We start from the raw sequence: 24,510 nt of genomic DNA, 5'->3' as shown, positions 1-24,510 counted from the left end.
AACCCACTGTTTTTCACCAAACCAAAGAGCGAAGCCTTGCTTGACACCAAAAATGCCCCACGTCACCCTGATAGCAACCGCTATGCAATTATGTGCAGAGCAGGTCTGCTTCACAGGCATGGGAGAAATTGTTTCAGATTAGCTCCATGGAGCAAATTCTTTGGTTTGATGACACCAAAAAGCTCATTCAGCTCTGCAGTAATGGAGAGAAGTAACACACTGACCCTCAGGGGCCCTGCTTCAAGCCCATGGTGAGCTCTCAAACCAGCAATGTCCACTTTGGGATATTTTGCTTCTATGTAAATACATGCGGTTAAGAATTTTGGTTAAACTGCACAACAAAAAAAAAATGAGCATGTCTCTGTGTGGAAACCATCTGTGTCATAAGGTCCAGGGCAAAATCACATCTGCCCTGGGCATCTTGAAAGGTGGCTGCCGGTGCCATGGTGCCCAGTGCAGCTGGTGCCGTTCCAGCAGACCCCGCAGGGCCACAGGCAGCGACTCCCCGAAGCGGCTGAGCCGGTGCTGTTCACTGGCACTGAACTCCTTCAGCTCCCGAGAAAGGACAGGATGACGGAGCCGGTTTTGGATCCTGGGGAAACCTGTGCAAAATCCCACCAGTCCCTGTCCCCTCTGCGACCTGGCCTGGCTGCACGTTGCCGCTACGCCTGCAGCTTGGAACGCGACGGGGCCCTGCTGCAGCCGGTCCCGTCCGTACCAGTCACCGACATTTCCGTGTTCACAGCTTTTGCGGAGCAACGCGGTCGTCGGGGCTCAGCGCAGCAACCGGATCAGGGGTGTGGGGGAAGGCTGCTCACGCTGTGGACATGCTGGACGAGCTCCCGTGCCAAGGGAGCTCCTTCTCTCTCTGATACTTGGGCTTAGCAGGACCTCACATTTTCGCATCTTGCTCCAGTGCTCATTCACAAGGCTGACACGTATGGCTGGACCCTGTGTGGCCCCTGCTAATTCATGACAACACGAGTGACTGACAAGAGTTGGCACCTTCCCCATCAACACACTCTGGGCCAGCGTGAGCTGCGAATCCACAGTCGAGGAATCTCTTAAAGTCAGCGCTGGAGTGAGTGCTTGAGGCTGTGTCTTGCAAGCACTGTTCAAAAGACTTGGCTCCTGGGGTTGGAGTGCATCATCTCCAGGGTGAGCCTCGCTGAAGTTAATATTAATGCTACAAATATTAATGCTACAGCTAACCCAGCCAGCTGCTGCACGAGGCAGAGAGGAGAGCAGAGAGCAGAGAAGCCCCTGCAGCCTATTAGTTCTCGGCAAGACAGCAGTCGCGTCCTTCCAGATGTGCGCTCTGGCATTCAGCTCCGGAGCATCTGAGCGCTGTGGAGATGGCAAGCTCTACACATGCCAAACGTGTCAGAAACGTTTCTCAGGAGCATCTGCTCTCGCTGCCCATCCCATGTGGTCCCATGCTGTTCCCGACACGACCGCAAACAGCAGTGCCGCACCCCAGGGTTCTCGCGGTCAGGAGCGACATTTGGAAGCCACATGCCCAGGGCTCGGTCCCAGCTCTGCCCGGGAGCCCTTGCAGAAGCTGGAGTTGGTGACAGGGCTGTGCCGAGACGGAGCAGGGGGTGCTGGCCGCAGCGCGCTCCACCTCCTGCCACCCAGGTGGGGAATCGGCGGAGGGGGACCTGGCTCCCCGCTGCGCCGCATTCCCTGGTTTGCTCGCCCCGAGCGAGGGCTGGAGCACGCTGCTGGGCACTGGGGTTGTGCGGAGATCTGGGTCTGGGTGCAGACGGGTACAGGCCCAAACTGGGAGCCCGCTTTGGTGGGCTGGGCTTACGGATTCTCTCATAGCCCTGGTTCATACGTATGGATCAGCCTACGCACGTGCCACTAACCGGGGGTGGATTTCTATCTGTCACACACAGGACCAGCAGGACAGGTACCAGTACCTTCATACGAGTTAATCAGCTTCAGCAAAGGAAATGTTGCTTAATTGAATGATACAACCATAAAAATGAAACCTTTTCTGCTGCATATTTAACACGAAGTTACAACTCTGGTTAATTCTTATCCGCACAGAAGTAGTGGGCTTGCCAAAGCCGCACAATTTCCTATCCTGAGCAGGAGTACTCTTTGGAAGGAAGAACGGCCATCGAGAGAGCGGTGATTGCTGCGTTCCAGCCTCGAGGTGTGGCTGCTGCCTTCCCTCCAAATAAGCTCCTTTGGGGAATTAGAGAGCTGAAATACTAGCAACCACTGGCACTGCCATGGACGCGTGTCACAACCCAAAACAAAGCCATGTTCTGATAGAGAGGTCTGTGAGTTTTTACTCTGGGGTGAATTGAATTTCCACGAGCAAGGGACAATAAGACTAACGATGCAGACAGAAGAATTAGCCAGGATGCGACAGAGGCATAGTGAGTAATGCACTGGATGCACCAGTGGGGGAAAAAGGTTGAGGAAGAAGTGATTTTTTTACATTTGTGTATGTACAGTTAATATACAATTAGACCTCTTGGTGTGTTAGATATTAGTCTGTCTGGTGTCACTGTCTGCCCCTAGAAGAGCTTTTTTTCCCACTCTACCTCTCTTTCCCCAGAAAGTTTTAAGTGACGTCTACATAGGTAGAGAACAAATTTTGTTCCACCGAGTTCTGGCACATTAAACCTAACAAATATACAAGAGATGCAAGAGTAGCTAATGCTGTGTGCTCGTTGCCTTTGTGATACATCCCTACTAAGGAGCGTGCAGAGGGGGGCATTCCAGAGCAAAACTATTGTTTGCAATTGCCTTTTCCTTTTGACATTTTCATTGTATGTTCTTTTAGGATTGTAAATCTCCTGCGATGTCTTTACAACACAGCTGTGAAGAGGCAATATCTAAAAGGCTGAGGAAGAAAATGTCCTGCCACCTGGGAGCAGCACTCTTTATCTCCCCAGTAACGTTCAGGTGTCTTGGGCCGGTCTGGCTCTCTTCTCTTCCACTGTGATATTTTTCAGTCAATGCATGCCTGATTCTTTTTTTGTTCTTTCCTGAATTGCAGGTAGCTTTGAAAAAATACGCATGAACCAGCCCTGCCAGGTGAAAAATAAAGGCTCCTGATTGCTATCGTTATTATTATACTACTAGACATTTTATTAACACTAAAGTGTGACATTTCCCTCCAAAGAAAGGCCTTCTTCTGCCCTTCTGCATGGCTACTTTATTGAATCCAAACTCCGTTTCCGAGGATCTTCACCTGTTTAAACGCTGCTGTGTTTCTAAAAGCAATTTAACCTTTCATCTTTTATGGATGGATCCTTTTTTAACAAAAATCCTATAGGGCCATTTTTCTCCTCATCTCCTTGTGATCTCAGTGATATTACGTGATGTAGCTTTTGAAGAAGAAATGCCGAAACAGCAGCTTCACCACCTGCAGCTAATGCAGCAGGAAGACGGAAAAGGCAACCTGGAAAAATCCCTTTTCAACATTTCTCTCACAAGCTCCTGGTAAGAATCCCCCAAACTGACAATGTCTCCTGCATAGAAATGAAAGGCAAGTGCTCGGGAAGGGGAGAATGGCCCGGAGATTTTGCCAGTGTAAAACCCATGAGCTTGTTTTCCAGCCTTGCATCTGCTCGTTGCATCCATGACTCCGGCATCACCCAGCTTTAATTATTTATTTTTGGCAATGGCTGTGTGTTGTCCAAGGTAACACGGTCTCCTGGGATGAAGAAAGTAATTCTGAACACAACCAGTGCCCGAGAGGTGCAGTGTTTAGAGACAGAACTGTTTTCAAGGCATTGTTGGATGATTTTACTGCTTACTTACCGCATGGCTCACATGGGACTCTTGGTTCAATAAAAAACAGACAAACCACAGACACTAGTATGTATTTTCCTCTACTAAATCCTCTAATCCTAGTTCAGTCCAGAGTACTCAGAGAAATTCAGCCTCTCTCCATGCCAATACGTGTTTCTCCTTCTGCCTCCTCAGCCCAGGCATCTCTCTGGGAAAGGCAGATCTGTCCTCGCAGCAAGCCCAGCGCTCCAGAGCCCCCCCACACCACCGCGGGCAGGGATTTACCACCGGGGACCGCAGAGCTGCAGGGCTGCGCTGGCACCAGCCGCTGCAGGTCCCTTTGTCCTCCTCCCATCTGCCTTGGCACCGAAGCTCTGCGATGGCCAGAGCCCACGGGGTCTTTGGAAAATGCAGAGCCCTCCACCAAGCCGCTCGCTCCAGCTTTGCTGTGTGCCCATGGAGAGGCAGCCGCCTCTGCTGCCCAGCTGGGATTCCCCCAGCTGGGGAGAGCACAGAGAGTGTGGGGGCTGTGGGAGACGCTTGGTGCCTCCAGCCAGGGCCAGGCACCCTCTCCCCATACAGCGATGTTTGGTTCCTTCCCACGTCCCTGGCCAGGGACACCAGGGCGGCAGCTGGGGAGGGACTGTGCATCCACAGAGGACCCCGATGGCCCTACCCTCTGCTGACCCTATGTCTTCCTTGTGGTCGTCCTCTGTTTCCTCATCTAACGGCTCTTGCAGGCTGCACCACTCTCCCAGCGCTGCTCAACGCACCAGGTCCCCAGGAGGGCTGAGCACTGGCACACGAGGCTGAATTGGCTGAGCGACACGAAGAGCTACGGCCGCAGCCGTAACAAAGTCCTCTGGCACCCGCAGACTTCAGCCACGGGCTCACGAATGGCAGCCGGGGCGAGGAGGACAGGCAGAGATCTCTGCGAGCAAGCCCTACTCTGAAAAAAACATAGTGTGGCTTTCCTGCATCGCTGAGAAGTTTTTAGGAGGTTTTCAGGGAATTTTGAACCAGGGACAAGCAGAGAACTTGGATCTTTCCTTTATGAAGTGTCTGGATCTCCAGTTTGGGGATTGTCCAATGACTCTGGATGGGGACTGTTGAGTTCTGCTAAGGGAAGTTCCCTCCTTGGCATGGGCAGCTGTCCCTGAGCAGGAACTGCGCTCGCTGACCCTGGATGCAAGTTATTTTGCAGATCTTCTGCTCGTTTCCCTCTCCCCTTCCCTGTCCCTCTGCGTATCAGGTGTCAGTTTATAGTTTTGGAGCTTTTGCTGCGGTGAAGCTGCTCCCAGTCCCACCTGTGACCATCCTCTTGCTGTAGAAGATGCCACTGGGCATTTTACCCACAAAGGACAGACTGTGAAGCCTCACAGATGTGCCATCTCTAAGCTGTAGTTAAAATCTACATTTATCTGTAATTTACTTTATGAAACACTTTAATAAAAATAATTAAAGCCACATAGCCAGCGCATCCACCAGCCAAAGAGACATCATTAACATTCCCCGCACCTGAATAACAAGCAAGGAAAAACAACACGGGGATTTAGAGTTCAACTTGCAAAAGATAACACCATGCATTAGAAGCGAATGAGCCTCCCAATGGGAGCAGCACTAGAGAATGGAAAGAAAATAAAGTAGGGCAGTGTGCCAAATTCAGGAGGTTTAAAAAAAATAAGCAGCACAGCCATCACAAAAGAATCCCCGTTTCAGCCCAGCATGGGAGGAAGTATGAACCGAAACCCAATGAGGATTTCCATGTTACTGTCTTAATTTGTAAAGGCTTTGAAAAATAACACAATGCTGAGCTGGTCTTTCTTTTTTGGGAAGAGAGGAGAGGGTCAAAGGGAACTGTATTGGTTATCAAATAATGACAGAAAAAGCTATTCTCTCTGGCTCTCCTAAACTCCCAAGTGACTTGAAGGGACACAAAACACATCCAAAGAAACCCTTGCACAGGAAGGCAAAGCAAAGCCTGCACCTTCCTCCAGCGTGCTGCTCCTGTGTAGCTGCTCTGTGCCTCCGTGCTGCGCGCCGACACACAGCCGCTGTCCCCCGAGGGACGGGGGCTGCACCTTGAAACGGAGACCGGGGCTTGTCCTCACAGAGGAGGAGAGGCTTCGGAGACTTTAAAGCACATGGCAACAATGGCAGGATTGGATCTCCTGCGTTCAGCGGCGGTTCTGGACGCACACCACCACGAAGGGCTCACACCTTACAATGACGGGTCCAAGCCGGGGGCAGTTCATGCCGATGACACCCTCAGGCACAGGACACAGAGCCTTTTTGCCCATATTGTTGGGGGATGCCACATTCATACCTAACTTTTCCTTTGCCTCCTGTTTTCAAACCTGTTCAGGATTTTTGCTTTTTCCCATTCTTCTTCTGGCAATTTTAATTGTATAAACCCAGCTTTTCACCTTTTGTTGCTCCATGGGTATAGGAGCAGGCGAAATGCAGGTAGAGCACCACAAAAGCAAAAGGCAGGTGAGCTTTGAAGGAAAAGGGAGCCAGGAAAGGGACAAAAAGAAGCATAGAAATGGAGAGTTGATCTCTGTTGTACTCACAGCATGGAGCAAGCCAAGCAACAGCTACTGTACCTTAACTAGGCAACCGGTAGCAAATCAAACCTTCCCTGTGATCAATAGGGTAACGACAAGAGTTTGATTAGCCTTGGAAAAATTACAGTAAGGGGAGAACTTTTTCTCTCCATGGGCTGGGTGATTTCCCTGTGAAAGTTTTTACAAGAATGAGGCTGCATATAATGCGTCTTGTTAACCCAAATTACACGCACTCGAATTCCCTCTCTTTCCCCAAAGAAATCAGAGAAGAAATCAGGCGTGAAATGGCATGTGGGTGGGGCTGAGCAGAGCAAGCACTACACTCGTAATTAAATGAGACTCGCTGAGCCCCCGCTTCTCAGAGCCTTTCAGTCCTTCTGCCGGGCTCCGCTGACTACCCAGAAACAGGGGGATATACTACTTGTACGCAGATTTTACACACTCTGTGCAAGAGAAAGCACGCTGCAGGGAAGGGGGGTGCCTCTTGCCTTTCTCTAGGTCAGGAAACCCTCAGACCCAAAATTCACGCTGCAGCCCCAGAACGGAGCTAGAAACATGTCTTCTACGAATTTCTGAAGTCTACTTTTTAATATCTCAAACAGAAGGGCTCTGTCCTACTCACTAGAGACAACCCGACAGTGTGGTGCATCGCAATTTAATTCTTCTAATCGTGTTCGTAGTTTCTGCTACCAGACAATGTCACAGCTTTGTCACCAGACGCGCTGGGAGCCCGTCCCGTCCTGCCCTCTGCGCTGCTTTGTTTGCCCTGACTGGGTGACATTCCCTGAGCTGGTCACCGTGAGCGGGACAGCACGCGTGACACTGCTTTGCAGCACGGCACGTATGCTAGCTGCGTGTCACTGAGCAGGAGGCTGGAGAGTCTGTTGAGCCTCTACGCGGCTGAACACTGCGGTGAGTTCGCAGCAGGTTCTGCAGGAGACCGCGCAAGCTGCGGCAGAGCGCGCAGAGGTGTCACTGCGGCCGTCGCTGCGTGTTGCTGGGACACAGAGCCCATCAAACCGCCTCCCAGAAGCCTCTCTTGACACAGCCTGAACTTCCCTTCGCGTTTTTTATCTCTCAGAGCCTTGTGCCACGAGGCTGCAAGAGCAACCGTGATCTGGAGAGAGGCAGCTCCCAGCCTAGCTGTGTGTAGAGTTTTCAACTCCAGGAGGTTCCCTGCAAAGCAGAGAGGGGCTTGAATGCTGTGCCTTAGTCCCGGATGGAGGAGTGATGGCCCCCTCTCCTACACCTTTCAGCTCTGAAACTCTTCCTCCCCCGACGAGTGCACCACTGCCGGGGCCGGGCGAGGAACGGCCAGACCGGCCCCGTGTGCTGGGGACCGATCACCAGGGGATGGGCTGGCCCCTAAATGTTACCAGCTGGACGCTTCTTTGCTGCGTGTTTCAGAAGCTGCGCTTCTAGGAGGTGCTAATTGCCCCTGGTCTGTAACGAGGGGCAAAACCCGCAGCTGCAGTAGTGCAGAAGCGGGACAGGCGGTACCTGGAGAAATCCAGGAGACTCAGCTCTACTCAGAAGCCCTTCGGGGAGCAGGGATGGAGACCAGAGGCCGCACCAGCGATGCCGTGCTGCTCCCGTACCCACTGGCTCTTTGGAGAGGGTCACCGAGCACAGGAGTGCGCGGGAGGAACTGGTGTGAGTTTGTTGCCAGATCTGGTTTCACAGCTCTGGACACGCCATGCCAGCCCAGCCCAGCCCCCGGGCCAAGCCCGAGGGGGGCACCCGCTTGGCGCTGCGTGGGGGCTCTGCTCTGAAGTGCCTGGTTTGACGCAGTTGATTACAGCTCGAACAGGAACCTTGTGCACGTGGGAACTGTAATTCCCAGTCCCTGGCATAAAATCTATGGGAATAGAGTCCCTGTTTCCCAGACAGCACAGAAAACGGTGTATAGCTTGCTACTACTATTAAGAACAGTAATAGAAGTACTAATAATATAAATACTAATAATTTGCATGTAGCAGTGCCGAGGGTCTCTGTCTCACAGCGGGGTCCAGTTGTGCCGGGTGCCAAAGCACACTCAGCACCCAGAAGACTTCACGCTCCGACGACACTCAACGGAGTGTAGGTGAAAGCAGCACTTCAGCCCCACTCTTACAGCTGAAGACTGAGCTGCTGGTGGAATTTAATGGGAAGTTGAGTTGTGAAAACCAATGTTGTGACTCTGTCCGTAACTTCTGCTTTGCTGTGCCTTTCCCTCTGCGGGTGCAGAGACCTTGCCACTGCTTCCCGGCTTGCGCTCCCCCAGCTTTCTGGCCCTGGGTGCCCTCGCAGCCCGCTGTCTCCTCCTCGGCTGGGGTCCCTGTCCCTGCTCTGCTGCTGCTGTGCTGGCACCCTGCCTGCTGAGCCTCCTCAGTGGCCGCCCCGAGTGTCTGGCTTTGTTTTTGTCGGTGAAGCATACGGTACGGTGCCAGTGGTCCTGGTGATGCAAGGGAAGGCTGCGGTTGCGATAATCAGCCGAGTAAGTAAGCCCTAGGGGAAGCGACCTGGGACAATCTGCTCGCGGTGCTGCCTTCCTCCGGGGAGCAGAGAGGAGGAACGGGAACAAAGCAGAGCGAGCGCAGAGAGGCGAGCAGGTGGCCCTGGGGAGGTGGCAGGTGGGAGCAAGCCGGCAGCGCACAAAGGATGAAAAGAAGAATGTAAGGAGAATACGAAGCTGAAAGAGATGCTCGATCTGGGACAAGAGAATGCTGAAGAAGGAGCCATGTTTTAGGCCTTTGCAACAAAAGCTTGTGAGGGGGTCTGCTTAAGAGAGGGTCAGCTCTCCTCTCTGACTGACAGCTGCTAAGTGTGTCAGTAGCTCAAAAGGAGATGTTTCCAGTGCAGGCAACCTCAGGCTGCCTCTGCTGATCCGCTGCCTCGGGTCAGCTACATTTTACACACTATAAAACAGCAGCGTCTTCAGCAGTTCCTGAGCATCTCCCCTCCTCTGCAGTCACCAAAATGCGCTCCTCATTCACAGTCTCCTTCCATCTCTGGGAATATCTCAACCCTGAGCAACAGGTGATGACAGGGCATGGCATGTTAGATCGGGGTTTCAGTCTCTAGAAGATTAAGATTAGATTTCTCCCACTTTTGCATTAACGTCCTGCGAGATGCGCAGGGCTCAGCTTGGAAGCGAAGTGTTGTGTTTCCCACACACAGCTGTACTGCTGAGCTCTGCGAAAACACAACTGATATATTGGTAATCATTTTATCATCTTTTTTTTTTTTTTAATTCAGAAAACCTATACTTGGGGCCAACTTACTGTAATGCTTTGGCAATCCAGATGCCACATCAAGAACATATACAATTAAACTAATTTCTCATTAGTGCCCCCTCATAAACAGCAGAGATGGCCTTGTGGAAAACACGGGCCATGCTGTGGTTTTTTAAAACAAAGATATTGTGTGCAACTGAGTTTACTACAGGCTGGAATCTGGGACTGATGGTCCTGTCTGGTTTAGTCTGGTGAGGAAACTGTCGAGGCTTTTTGGATACGCCTGCAGCACCCAGCGCGAGCTGACGCGGGGCTCGCCCAGCCGGCCCCACCTGCCCCTGCAGAAGGCTGAGCCCGCCTGGCTGGCTGCCCCCGCATGGGGCCGCGGGCTGCCAGGGCAGCCATCGCCCGGTAACGCGCTTTGGCTGCTCGACAAAGCTCATCAGGGAACCACCTAATAAAAGCCCTGGAATTATGTGTTGGAGACCAGTGCCTTTAGTCTTGATCCATGTCCAAAAGCAGTGAGGGGAATAAAGCAGAGGGGCTCTGATGCTGTTTAGGTATTTACTTCTTGTTCTTACTACATCCAAATGTTCTCGGAAACTGTTACGAAATCTGAACGTCGGCTTGCTTCCAGGTACTGTGGAAAGGAGGACTGTAAGCCCAAAACTGGAGCTCTGGGGAAGACTATATTCAGTAGTGGGAGAATCAGGAGATTTAAGGTTAATCCAAAGAAGTCGCGGCAACTGAGCCACATTAGTCAATTTTTGCAAATGAACCGAAACGTAGGGATGGAGGTTTGGCATGTGGGACCCGGATGGGGCAGGTGTGACGGAGCACTGGAACAGGCTGCCCAGGGAGGTTGTGGAGTCTCCTTCTCTGGAGATATTCAAGACCCGCCTGGACAAGGTCCTGTGCAGCCTGCTGTAGGTGACCCTGCTTCTGCAGGAGGGTTGGACTGGGTGACCCACAGAGGTCCCTTCCAACCCCTACCATTCTGTCATTCTGTGATTCTGTGTGTGTGTCCAGCCAAGGGAGCTTTCCCAGAGACGTGACAGCTACGTACACCCGGGCTGCATTCCCGAGCACCGCAGGTCGCGTACTATACAACTGCAAGTCTTCCAGCCTCCCTAATGAATCCTGTTAACTGGATCATTAACACTGATCAGCTATGCAAATGGCAAAAGAGGTAACCAGCTATTAACAGAGAACTCTTTTATTGTTTCTAAAAATACACCTGTGCGGCTAGGTGTTTTCTTGTTCTCTATGCACACATTAAAGAGAAACTGCAGAGCAATAAACGTTAGTATTTAAAAACCCCCAACTTAAGAAGGGCACGTTCACTATAACTTTCCTCTTTATGGAGGAATAACAAAGGATCCCTAAGCTTCTATGGTTCTACAGAGACTATAAAACGATTGTGAGTTTAACTGAATCTTTCCTGGGTTTGAAGGTACAAGATTAGTGTATATCGAGGGAATATGCTTTGTTAATACTTGAGTTTCAGTCCAGCTGCATTTTCCCTGCATTTTATGGCGCCTGTTTTTGTCACTTTCAACAGTTAGGTAATGCACCAAGATAAGAAACACACTCAAATTAAACTCTGTAAAGACGCGAGAGATTGGGCTTACAGTTTCCTGCTACAGGCTTCGTAGCACTGGAAACGCAGGCAGCCAGAAACGTGCGGCGCTGGTGCAGTAAGTGACATTTTCCTTGTAAATTATTCATACGTAACAACAGATCTGCTGCTAAGTAAATACATTTAATGAAGAGAGCCAGCTTACAGTAGCAGAGAGCAGTTTGGGGTACAAAGGCAGCGTGTGTAATGGGCTGGGTTTGTCTCCTTCAAACTTCTGACAGAAAGCTTGGAAGCGTGAAAGAAAACGCTAAGCCCCCTGACATACTCTCGCCATCTTTTACCTTCTGTTAACAACAAGGGCTGGGATGCTGAGCAGCTGGTGAGTACTGAACGTTGAAGTATTGTTACACACCCTGTAGATGGTTTTCTCCCTGACCTGTGCAGCAGTGATCTGAAATCGTTCCTCAAACCAAAGCATTAGCGGTGACCGGGGATGGCGTCACCTCTGACACGGCAGCCTCTCCTTATCCCAGCCATCCTGCGCTCCTGACCTCTGGGCCCGGTGCTCTTCCCAAGCACTCTTACAGTGATTTTTACACAGAAATCTATCTTCAACTTCATTCAGTTGTAAAGCTCCTAGGACTTTTACTGTCTCTCGGGGAGGGAGAAAGGTTAGGCTTCTCGTGCTCTCAGCCTTACCTGTTTTGACTGTGTTTAGTTTTCCACATCCCTGCTTCACAGGGCCGTGCTTTCTCATCTGCAGTTACCAGATAACATGATCTAGTGTCTCCTTCCTGGAAAAGGAAGGTTGACTTCAGTACCATCCAGTATAAATTCCTCTGAGTTTGTTGCATGTGGTAGATTTGTGCATTCTCACGTATCTTGCAAATCCCTAAATGGAGATGCAATAGTTTCTGGTTTCTGTTTCCCAAAATAACATAAATCAAGGTCTCCTGTCTTCAGCACAGCTCGGTCAGGCACAGTTAGGACCCAGAAGGTGAGACTAGAGGTACACACACATGGCCACACTCATCTGCTGCAGTTTCCTTTTCTCACGTCTTCCCATGTGAAATGTAATGACTTCCACTTTGCAATTACACCCATTTTTCTCTAGTTAGGCACCGTTCACTCAAGAACTTCAAGGCATTTTCTCAAAATAAAGTGAAGTAGCTTCTGGAGAGCCTCCACGTGGCAGCTACAGAATGAACTGGTGTCCACGGCGGCAACAGGGGGCAGGAGTCCTGCCTTGGTCTCAGCTCCAGCCAGCACACAGAAAGAGAACGAACACAGATATCTGGAGTCCCACCAGAAACACATTCTTCCTTTTAACATCTGGCATCACCTCCAATACTAGTGTGGACTTAAAATGGATTATCTTTTCATGCAGATCTTGTACAATGTAAAAGCAGCCAAGCTTTCGGTCCTTTCTAAGCCAGCTGACAATGATGGGATCTGCACGTGAGCGGCAGCGACACACGCTCCCAACACAGATGCCCAGGAACTGGAGCTGTTTTGTGGGGAGAAAGCTGTCCTACAAATAGCTGCCGGTGTCTTTACCGAGCCTCGTCTTTTGTGCTGGAATAGCCAGAAGGGACTCTGGAGAATCCTGTCAGTGCCCGTGGGTGTTGGTGTGCGCAAGCTATAACCTCTGGGACGAAACAGAAAGACAGAAAAAGAGAGTATGAACACAAAACATGACTAGGAACTGCCTGCTCTTGGGGAGCCAAAGAGTAAAGAATCACAGAAAAGAGCATTGAATAGCTTTTATATTAATCTAAAATGGATTCCTGAATTCTGTGGGCACAATAGGGGTAGAACTGGAAAAGACATGAAGATAAATGAAGGCCACAAATGGCCTTCATTACGTTAAAAAAGGCTTTCAGAGCGTTTCTGGTTAGGCTTATTTTTGTAACACGAATGACACCAGCTGCAGCATAACTTCTGCTGTCATTTCGTGTGTTGGGTGCAGTGTTAGGAGTCAAAGCCAAGGGTATATGAAATGGGGAAGGTCTGGGTCTGTATTAATTGGGGTTGACTGAAAGAGATGGTAGGAACATCCATGACTGATTTCTTTCAGCATAATAGCAGCTCCAAAAGGCCTCAGCAGCTGTCCAGGGCAGCAGCCCGTTCCTAGGTTTTTCTTACGAACCCTGCCCAGATGAAAGTGAGCACTGCAGACAGCGCCGGAGGGGAAGAGCCTCCTCTCAAAGAGCAGTGCAAGCTCACGGGTATGAAACATCTCATCTCCCGAGCCCGTGGGTAGCTCACACTTGTCTGCTGGCTTCTCCAGAAATGGTCATATCAGACAGTAACAAAAATGGGTATAAAAGCTTTTGAGCTACTTCTAAGGGCTCTACGCATGTGAACTAATAAAGGCAAGTCTATGGTCAGCAGGGTTAACTCCACTGGACAACAGTCTGCAACTCCAGCAGAAAACGTCCAGGGGATCTACAGCCTGAAAAAGCTGAAACTGCCTATTGAGAATAATCACGAAGGCAACAACAAATGAAGCGTTCTTCTGCCTCAAAAAGTTTCACACAACCATTAACAAATTCTCGGAACCTCTGGGTGCAAGAGATGAGATGTCCTTCGGGATTTGGTCTAGGCAATGCCACCTGTTAACCCCCTCATCTGCCTGTGGGCAACAGACCTGGCCTTTCGGAAGTTGTCTTCCCCTACATTCCCAGAACCCTTGCCCAGACTAACCTGGCATCAGCTTCTTGCTCAATCACAGCCTGCAGAGCCATATTACAGAGTATCATCTCTTTTGTTAGTCTTCATTTCCAGAAGAAGGACAGCAAAAAATGAGTGACCAAACATGTGGAAACGATGTGAGAAGGCAAATGAAATAGTTGGTGGAAAAGAAATTTCTGTAGGCTGGAGGGTGTAGTCAGAAAAAACGGTTGAAGCCTGTCCACCCTACTCTCACATCTGCACTTCCCACGTGCCAGCGTTCAGCAGATGGGCCACACCGCTCTATGTGGTGTTAGTTAGGCAAAAACCTGATTTGAACAATGTTTTGAAGGTGTGACGTGCTACGGTGGAGCTACCAGAGCTGTTGGGTAGCTCCAGAGGCAGCGTGACAGCCTGGGCCGGAGGCGTTCGGCCAGACAGGGCGTACCACAGCTGCCAGATTTAGCTTGTAAACTCACCAAGAGCAGAGCTGCTAAGAAATGAATACGCCTCTTGGACTCATTTCTTCCTTTAGTCATTCAGGAGAGCCAGTGAGTTCTGTCCGATCTGTACGTGCAGAGCCACTGGGAGAAGCTGGATTTGTAGCTCTGTGTAAGGAAGAAATTGTCTCTAGCTGTCTAGTAGAGGTTTCCACAAACACAAATATGCATGGATTAGAGCTCCTTAGCATTGTTACTCTTTATTGGACCAATATGCTTATGGAAATTCTAATTCCTTTTGTAGGAACACTTTAAATTACCGAAGCGTGAGTATCTTCTCACTGCTTTCGAACAGTAACCAAGGAACATTAAATTACACAGTAATTACTGTGCAGTGGATGGAGAACAGCCTCTGTGTCGTTGCAAGAAAAATGCAGGGCTAGCTCTGCGTCTGCAGTGCTGCAAATTCAGTGTGATTTCCTAACACTAATTACCCAGTAAACTGTATGCGCCTGGAAGAAGTCATTGCTGGTATTTATCAGTTAAACCGGGTCACCATAGAACTGCTTAACACTTTCCAAATATTTGTGTCCCTCTTGTTTTAGCTGTTACATTCTTTTTTCGTAGGTACTGGGCTAAACTATGCAGTGGCTACAACAGCTTTTTCTCTTTAATGAAAATCTAAATTATTTCCTTTTTTTAGAGGTTGCAAAAATTTAACTTTATGCTAAGAGCTGGATTTTGCAATCTAATAAATTGATATAATACCATGTAAACAAGCTGTGTAAATATATCTGTAGACCCATGCCTTTTACAGGGATTTTTTTTAATAAAAGAAGGACTTCCACAGAAGTGGTATTCTCAGGAAATAATTATAATTTGCACAGTGTTATGCATTAGCATGCTAAATGATATTGCTAGGTCTGAATTTACTGTCAGCAGGTTGCATATTTTAAAGTACTGTGCTTTGCTCAAAACAAAACCCCTAAATATTTATTGACTTTATTGCTACAAAAATCCAGTTGTTAGGCCAGAAAGAACTGCTGACATCATGTTAATCTGATCAGAAATCCATTAAATGCCCAGTATATCTTTTTATCTAGTCCTTGAAAAAAAAATTGTCAAATTGACAAATGCTGTTCATGGCCCTGATCCAGCACAACTCTATTTTTACCGGGCTGAATGGTGAGAAGAAACACATGTTTAATTAGTATGAAAGGTTAGGGGGGAGAGTACAATTGTAGCAGAAATGGTAGTAATATAAATTTCTATCTGTTAGGACTGTCAGTATTTGCTGCTTCAGTGGAAATAATTTTTGAGGCTGGGTCCTCTCTCCCTCCACACAGCAAACTTGCCCGCTGGAAGGAGTTTGTCTGGCGTGGCTGCTCACTGCCGCCTGCGGCCAGGGTCAATTCCCGTGGCAAAACCCGGGCGCAGCTCTGTGGCAGTGCGAGTCTCATCCCGACTGCACGTCACGCCACGCAGAGAGTGAAGGCTGCCTACAAGACAGTCAGAAGTGCAACTAAACGCAGCTGAAGATTGAGGCTTTTCTGTAACTGCCATCTCACATCGGATGCTTTTTTACTGTGGATAGCAATATATGATGACTGATGCGACTGAGTACTTCCGTTCATGGCACAAAGCCAAAGCTAACTGCAGTAAGAGAACCTAAAAATGACTCTGTAACACCCCAAATGCCAAAAGACGAGCTTTGTACATAGCTGACGAAAAAGAAATGTTAGCAGAATGAGAGATGGGTATTGATTACAATCATAGATGATTACGATGAATTGCAGCTGTACGTTAGCAGTTCCTCTGCCGTTCCCCAGAAGGTCAGCTTGCTTACTGAACGTTTCAGGACAGTTTACCACGTCAAGCACATGGAGGCTGTGAGGATGCCTTCCTGGCAGCAGAATGAGGGGACAAACACTTTGTTAGCAGCAGATTTACATGTACAAGGCATCACTCTGCTATTCAGTGCAGACATCTTTCCCCCATTTGCTTTTCAGTCAAATTACTGGTAACTCATCTAAAGTTATGACAGAGTCAAAATCGATTCTTCACTTTCCACATCATTTTAAGCATCCCAGCTAAAGCCTGCAATGAATTAAAGACCATCTCTCCGCAGACAGAAGTGACAACACGAGTGCTCAGAGTCTAGCTGCTTTGCTGCTTGTCTTCATAACCATGGCAGCTTCCTGTGTCAAAAATCTGCCCTCTTTATTCCCCTTTACATTGATTTGCCAGTCCTAAGATACCCTTAAAACACATTTTTATTCTCTGTAGACCAAGAGTCAAGTATTTATTCCTTCGCTTCTCTTTAACTGGAATGAGAACAGACCATGCTGCATGTAGTGCCTGCTGCCTACATGGGTAGTGACGCATCATACCAGGGACTCTGAGCAGCCTTAAACGTAGCGTCTGGGAGCGTGCCAATGGTGTTTGTGGTTTCTACACTTCGTTTTTTAAGCAAAGATACTGCAGACACACACAAAATTAATTGAAGTATGGGATTAAGCAGAGTTCCAATCAACTCACTCGCAGGGTGAGACAAAAAGGAGTTGAAGGTCTGGGAAGGGAGGTGTGATATTGTAACCTTGGAAAGCAGAAATGCCGATAGCTGGCGACTGCAAAATCGCATGCACCAAAATGTGGACACACAAGCGTTTCACACCCACCCAAAGCCCGGCCGCTAATGTGAATTGGATGTGTTGCACATACATTTCACCTGTAGCCTTTTCAAAGGCAGGTCAAAGTGATCTCAGAAACGCAGAAGCCATCCATTTTACAGATTGTTATTTTAGCTATGGATAAAATAATTGCTACCAGAAATTGTTTAAATCCTCCTTTTTCAGAAGGGATAAATTCCTGCAAGTTAGGAAAAACTCCACTGCAGCGTTTGGCTGGTTGGAGGACTCGCTCCGTAGCCGCTGTGGACAGTCAGCCGGGGTAAGGCAAACGCGGAGTGTCGGCCAGTGCCGGGACGGGGAAGGCAGGCGAGCAGGAGGACCCAAGCTGTGGGGCAGGAAGATGGTCTGCCCTTCATTAACGGAAACAGCCTATTCCTAGCAGTTCATGATGCCTCCTGGAGAAGAACCAGGGTTAAAAAGATGGAAGGAAAAGAAAAGGAGGAAAATAAATTCCTGCTTAAAATGTCTAGGCTAATCTCGTCACACTGTATTTGATGTTGTGACCCTTTCTAATGGTAACTTCTATCTAATTTCATTTTAAAAAACAGCGGCACAGTTATGCAATGAGTCCTGGCTTTCTGAAGTAAAAAAAAAAAATCATAATTCACTTGGAATTACAATCTCTCCTCCCAAGCATTATTAAGTCACTGTGAAGACCATAAGCACGTACACACAGAACTTCTTTTAGTCACCTGGATGTCTTTGCTATTGTCATGCCTAAGTATGGAGCCTGATTCTTGTTTTGATTTGTGAGTTTTTTCTCCTTTTCCTTTAGATGAGGATTATTATTACAGGTGTCTAAGCTTTAGTCTTTACCTTCCAACAGACAAAAAATAACAGTTATAGAAAAGTGCTCTAAGTATTTTGTTTTTTTAACAGCTAGGAAGAAAAGATAGCTCAGAAACCAAAACATCCCGGAGGCACTTTCTCTATCCACAGCATATTTAATAAATTGACTTTTGCTTCCAGGGCAGACATTCAGCTTCTTCATTAGTATAATGATCCTCAGTCTTCTCCTCCCAAACTTAGATAATTTGAATGAAAAATAAGTTTTATGAAATGTAGCTATTAATAGTGTCAATAAATTTAAAGTTGTGATTATGTATCACTTACAGTAATGTTGGCCTTGTCTACTGTAGATCAAATTATATTTATTCAGCATTCTTAAAATCAAATATCCTTTCTCTTTGCCTGACAAGAACAATCCAGTGTGCTGTCGAGTACCAAGGTGACTTGAAAGTTTTTCTAATGTGTAATCCCCTTTCGCATTCTGTATTATGTATGAACTCAAAGACAAAAGATCTGCGTTATCTTAAATAAACTAGGTAAAATGTATTTCAAAAAGTTTCTTGAGTCAAAAAGTAGCAAATCATTGTATGTATTTTCCATATTTGTATAGGTTTCATTATATTCTCATTCTAAGTTACTCTTAAGTCTCTTTCATATTTAAAAAATGAACTACACACCTATCATGCAAAATGTAAAGAAGTATGTTCAACTAGTTCAAATTAGATATACAGTAAAAATACACTTCCAAAGAAATATCATTTCCATTTTTGTTCATGTTTTTAACAGAATTTCAGACTAATACATCAAATGTGGAACTGTACAAGTATGTGAAGAAACATTAGGATTGCAGTAGTAAAAAAATGTACAGCATTCAAAACCAACAAGCTCTAAACAACCAAACAATACCACAGGATTGAAACAATCATGGGGACAACATAGGTCATCGGAGCCAGTGAGTGAATCCTAATGCACCTACATAAAGACCCTACATAGAATATTGTCTCTTATTTATATGCAAAATCCCTGATTTGATTAAACCAGACAATTTCTCTAATTGTCTCTTCTAGGTTTTAGATAAGATTAACATGAGAGTATTCCCCTTCATAAATGTCAGTTATTTGAAAAGGCAATATTGAGAATTGATTTGAAAGGTATTTCCGTCTGCGTGGATTCAGGTAGTTGAAATACAAGATCATAAGCAATAGCACTGTAATTTTAAAGAACTGTTTGAGTTGTTATCCGCTACATTCGCCGTAACACTTGAGAATTCAGGATTCAGTTTTTTTAAACTGTTTACAGGTTAATACACGGGGTTTTTAATTATGGGCTGTATCCATTTAACAGTGGACCAACATTGCCTTTTAAATTAAAAAAAGATCCAGCTAAGCATGTAAAAAAAAAAAATCTCCAAGGTAATCGACAACGAACAAAACATTACGTACAGCAGAATCTCTGTGTCTGAGAATCTTTGAAAGGCGCATATGTACTCTTTTACAGTCCACTAACCAGCACAATTTCCTTATTAGACATTTATATTATAGGAAGAATGTCTTGCACAAACCTGTAACAGTTATTAATTCAACCCAAATTATCTTTTCTAATGGTTCATCATTGTGCATAAACTTAAATAGCTATGCTAGCCTGCTGGTTTCAGTGACCAGAACGTAAACGCTTTCACAGATCTTAGCTAGTGAAGATGTTTTTAGGACTATCTTGCTTTTCAGATAACTCACCTGTGGGTTTTTTTAAGCTGAAGTATGAAAAAGGTTAATAAATGACCTAATTATGTCAGCATCTCTATCCCACAGTCCTCATGCTCTGAGATCTCTCACTGATCTCCATAGGAATTTGGCTTGCATAAGAAGGGCAAATTTTCGGCTGAGAAAGCTGAATAAATGTAGCGCTATTAAAACCAGAACAGTGTTACTAAAGGGTCTGGCCTACTAAATCATCTTCAACGCACTGAAAAGGGCAAAGAACATGAATCTTGGCACCTATCTTGCTGTTTATTTGGAATAATCTTTTAACAATTTCGATCCAATGGGAATGACGGATTAGTTTTAGGGAGCTAGCCACACACAACCTAACATTTGACTGAAATAAACTGATTGTGCCAGGTTTGAAAAGGAACAACCATATGCATCTTATGTACCACTCAAAGTCTATAAAACTACTGGGCAAACAGCATAGTGTATACTCGTTCTTATACATATTTAAGCTTTGCTGAGGTATTTCTTTAATTACAGAAAAGCGTCTTTAAAAACAATAGAAAAAATCTCAAAATATGAGTTATATTCTGCACAGATTTTTAGGGGAGAAGGAATTCAATTGTATTGAAAGGTCTGTAATCATTAAAGGAATAACCACTTTCATTAGTATTGATAATATCATAGTCTTCCTTGCTTCAAAGTATTACAAAAAATGTAAGGCTGTGACTTTCCAAAACATCATTTTGCCTCGACTTTGCCCACCAGTCTTGTAAAATAACCTGAAACACTTCTGGTTTTTTGCTAGGGCCTGTGTTACCCAGTGTCCACCTCTGTGATAGACTGATTGTGGCCACACAGCTGTCGGGTACCCCGCTTGCCTCCTCCATGAAGCGGGACGAGCCACCTCTTGCACAAAAGCAAGACTGTTTTCATAAATGCTAGCTGAAGTCAAGTTTCTTTCACGCAAAATGAAGTATAGGTTGTCTTTTAGAATTTTAACATTATCTGATAACTTCTACCTGCAACTAACAGTTATTTATTTCTCTGTAATGAAGATGCCTAGACCGTTGTACAAGCTGGATTTCTTACCCATATATACTTCAGGAACAGGAGGAATGCATACATCGTACTTAGAGTTTATCCTAGGCAGATACTGTCTTTGAAGTGCAGTCTTCTAATCCTTTTGAAAGCCTGCCTTTATTGTGACACTAATGTTAAACGTAACTGCAGCCATTACCAAGTAGTTTCCATAAGTGGTTTTATTACTGTTAGATTTTACAAATTCTGGTATTCGAACAGATTTCGACCTTAAAATTCTAAAACAACAAAGCAACCAATGAAAGGCTTAGGACTATTCAAAGTAACAAACTCTTAACATTTTTGCCCTGGTCATAAATATACAGAGAGAAAAAGAGAGAAGTAGACATGGAATCCAAAGTATGTAGATAAAACAGTATATAAGGCACATGGCAGTCTTTGAAAATACAGAAGCTTTAGCCAACTTAAATTAATTGCTGTTTCCCTTGCTCAGTCCACAAAACTGTACAGTTACACAAATGTTGTGTTGCAGTAGATCTTCCAAGTTATTCTTCAGTCTATACTCCGTAATACCAGAACACTACATTTCCTTCCGTTTTTTAGGAGAGATCCTAATTGTGGTTAGTCAGTTGCTCAAAGCCTCTATTAAAATACACTTGGAATTTCAACTAAGAATAATTTCTTTTTTAAAGAAATTATTAGGAAATAGTCATCAGAAAAGATTTGTAAGAGTTGTCTGTGAAGGACTTCGAGATTCATGAACCTCAAGGCTTCCCGGCACTGACGTCAAGACAGATGTCACAGTAGGCATAGTAGGATTAGTCAAGTCCGTTAAAGTAGTGGGAGTGCTGGATGGACTCATGGAGGCATTGGATATTTCTGAGGCAGGACCTGATGGGGTCCCTGCTTGGAGTGTTGAGTCTGAAGTCTTATCCACCCCTGTGTTTTCTTGACGTAAGAGGTTCCGTCTGAATTTGGCTCGAGCATTTTGAAACCAAACCTGAAATAATTTAATATAACAGGGTAGCATTTAAAGAGCTGCAATTTTTAAAAAAAGCAAAAGCATACTCACAAATTCACCAGTGCTTGTATTGTGGGAGGTGTATTTACTGGTAAATGTTAGAAAAGTAGCCCCAGTCATGAGACGTGTCCTCTGCACACCTGCAAAGCATTCCTCTTTCCCTCTCCTGCAGTCCTGTATAAACAGTCTGCCTGGGACGGGAGTGGACTGAGGATGGAGGAGAGGAGTCTTTCTGTCAAGGTTATGTATAAAGATGCTTAGAAATTTGGCAGCCCAGATGAATCCTCGGTTGCCTCCAACCCCAGAAGTATTTGTCTGGATGAGGCAGACATCACGCATCTGACGAATATAACAACAAGTTTCAGCACGTTGTACCTCAAGTCCATCTCCCATCGTAAGCAGCAGGTGACACAGACCACAGCACCCTGCCTTCCTGCGGCCCCGAGAGCTCTCCCAGGAACTTCCCCTGTCTCAGTGTCAGCAGTGCTCTCGCTTTTCTAAAAGGACTGTCCCTCTCTCTTACTCTTCTTCTCAAATGCTTCAGCTCCTTTTGCCTACGCCAGTCTCCTTTTTCAAATGTTTTCAGTACTGGAGTGATGTCGGGAAAAGAGACTTCAATGGTATTAAAGACCCCCATTGCATTAAAAACTGACATTTCAGTAGAAATTACATCCACGTACAGAAATTTTTCCAAGGTTGCTACTTCTTGCATTATGTAATTATTATCTGAGTGAAGGACAAAAGCTATCACTTCATCTGTCTCCATTAGATTTCAGTGTTTAGCTCCAAGATAATAATTCTCTCCACTCTCTGCAGGATTTGTTTAAAGATAAAATATTTTTCTGACCTATTTGAAAATAGTTAAAATAAAATGTATTTGTGAAACTTGCATGAAACCTAAGTACAGCATAGTCCTTTGACTAAATTTGAAAATGTCATGAAATACCCTGTGTTCAACCTGATATATGTTGACACCAGATAATTTTACCGCTACAAACTAGCTGAATTTCACTGTGCTTATTTATCACAAGGCCTTCTGTCATTGTCACCTTCTTTACAACAGACTCAGTCCTGATCCTGCTGTCCTTACGTTGACCTGCTATAAGGACTAGGACCAAGTCCTTCCATTCCAGATGCAACGATGCCCATCATCCCTGTATCTGTCAGAGGAAGGAAACGATCTGCCCAGCCAAACAGTATCTCCATCAGATTTCTCCTCTGCGGCCAGTACAGAGAAACTGAGTGTGTTGACCTCACGAGGCCACATCAACCTCTACAGAAGTTCTGACCTCTACCTCTGAAACAGCATGGGCCCTGCCATAGGATCCGCTTGAAGCCAGACCACTGACAGAGGAGCGGCGCGTAAACACAAGCAGTCCTGTAAGGTGTTCTCTTTGCACTCTCAGCTTGCCAGCCACAGTTAGAACTGATGAACATCTCAACTGGCTTTCCTCTGACTGTTTTTTTTCTCATCTATGGATGCTCCAGACCCAAATTCCCTCTACTGAGCACTCTTACTTTTTCTCTGTGAAGCTTTTTGCCCAAGCCAAGGGTCTTTATGGTGCACACTCTCTCTCTTGCACTCTCTCCAAGGAATGCAGTGAGGAAATAATCCTCAGGCACAAATTCTAGGAGTGGCCATATGAGCTGCATTCATGAGCTGTATGGAAATCACAACCTCCAGGTCCTTGTTTCTGAAAGCTTAATATTTTAAAACAGTTTATGCAGGCATTTCCTTTGTTAAAACACTTAGTTTAAAGGCTACATATCCGTTTCATATACAACAAGAAAACAAAAAACTTCTAAACTAGCACTGGTAAAAATACACTCATGATTTTACAACATGGTCCATTGTAGTGGTAAAGCTGTTAAAGGATAGCAGTGTGGTCAAAACCAAGCAAAACCGAATGTGATATTTTTGCCAGACACATTCACAACCAGCGTCCTCTCCTCTGGCCGTTCGTTCAGCGCCGTGTGAGAAGGCAGGCGTGGAAGGGCGTGCGCAGGGTTCTGAGCAAGGCGAGGAGCCTCGTGTGCAGGGGATGCAAGGGAAGCAAATCAGTTTGTTCTGATCACTCAAGTCACAAAGTCTCAAGTTCCAACTACTTAGGAATGGTAAAAAGCAGCAATTTGAACATTTATGGGATTTTTTACCTTTCAGTAAGAGGTAATTTATATTTGTCCCACAAAGTAATTTGGGTTTCATTTTTTTTAATATACCTTCTAGCAATTGTAAAAAGGATAATACATATGAAGGTGAAAGGGAAGGTTAGAGACTGCCACTGTTGCTATGGATGAGTACCATAGTTATGCAATAACGAAAACAGGACAGACAAAACCACTAGTCTAGTTGCATATACACATACTACTGCGTAATTTCACACTTATGTTCATTAAAAACACACATATTTCTATATGCAGCAGTCCCAAATATAAGTAACATTTCCATTCCTAGTCACAACACAATTTTCATGTTTGAAGTGTGTAAAACTGTAGAAGGCACCACAAGTATTTTCTTTATTTACATTGTTCCTAAACGTCCAACTGCTCCTTAACCTTGACAAGGCGAGAGACTCTATAGTGTTTTTTCTGTTTGTGATTTGAAACATGTAGTATGTAAAGAAAAATGAGCAAGATTATCAGTGTTTATGTATTCCCCTTCATCTTGCATGAAACATGAAAACCTGTGCTCAGATCCCCTTACCAATGACCATTCATGCTGCTTTCAGGAGGTGCACATAGAAGATGGTTCATCGGCACTTTAATAGTGGTAATTCATGTTAGATGTAGAAAACATTGCATAATCTTGTAAGTATTATTCAAAAATAGAGATTGCATGACTACTTTCACTTCCTTCCTCACTAAGATCTTGCCAAGGTTAATCAGCTAACGGTTGTAAAGCTCTTTAAAATTGTCCAATAATAAATATTCATATTATTACTGAAAAGGCATCTAAATATTTGTTAAACTGAAATTCTGAAAATACCTTGTCTTATGATAGAAAGGGATAACATAATCATCGCAGTAGTGATA

At 45.8% G+C, this 24,510-nt stretch overlaps 1 protein-coding gene across 6 annotated transcripts in view; it reads right to left on the bottom strand.

Annotated features, from left to right (window-relative positions):
* Positions 1 to 18,250: 18,250 nt before the first annotated feature.
* LHX2 (LIM homeobox 2) overlaps positions 18,251 to 24,510 on the bottom strand; it is a 33,878-nt gene continuing 27,618 nt past the window's right edge. For all 6 annotated transcript variants that reach the window (XM_075439210.1, XM_075439208.1, XM_009934867.2 and 3 more), the window contains exon 5: positions 18,251 to 21,456. In XM_075439210.1, the coding sequence (XP_075295325.1) occupies positions 21,169 to 21,456 (288 nt within the window). In that variant the 3' untranslated portion in view covers positions 18,251 to 21,168. The remainder of the gene's footprint in view (positions 21,457 to 24,510) is intronic.

Source organism: Opisthocomus hoazin, chromosome 19 (assembly GCF_030867145.1).
Source record: "Opisthocomus hoazin isolate bOpiHoa1 chromosome 19, bOpiHoa1.hap1, whole genome shotgun sequence".
Lineage (NCBI taxonomy): Eukaryota > Metazoa > Chordata > Aves > Opisthocomiformes > Opisthocomidae > Opisthocomus > Opisthocomus hoazin.
This window is presented reverse-complemented; position numbering and strand designations above follow the sequence as displayed.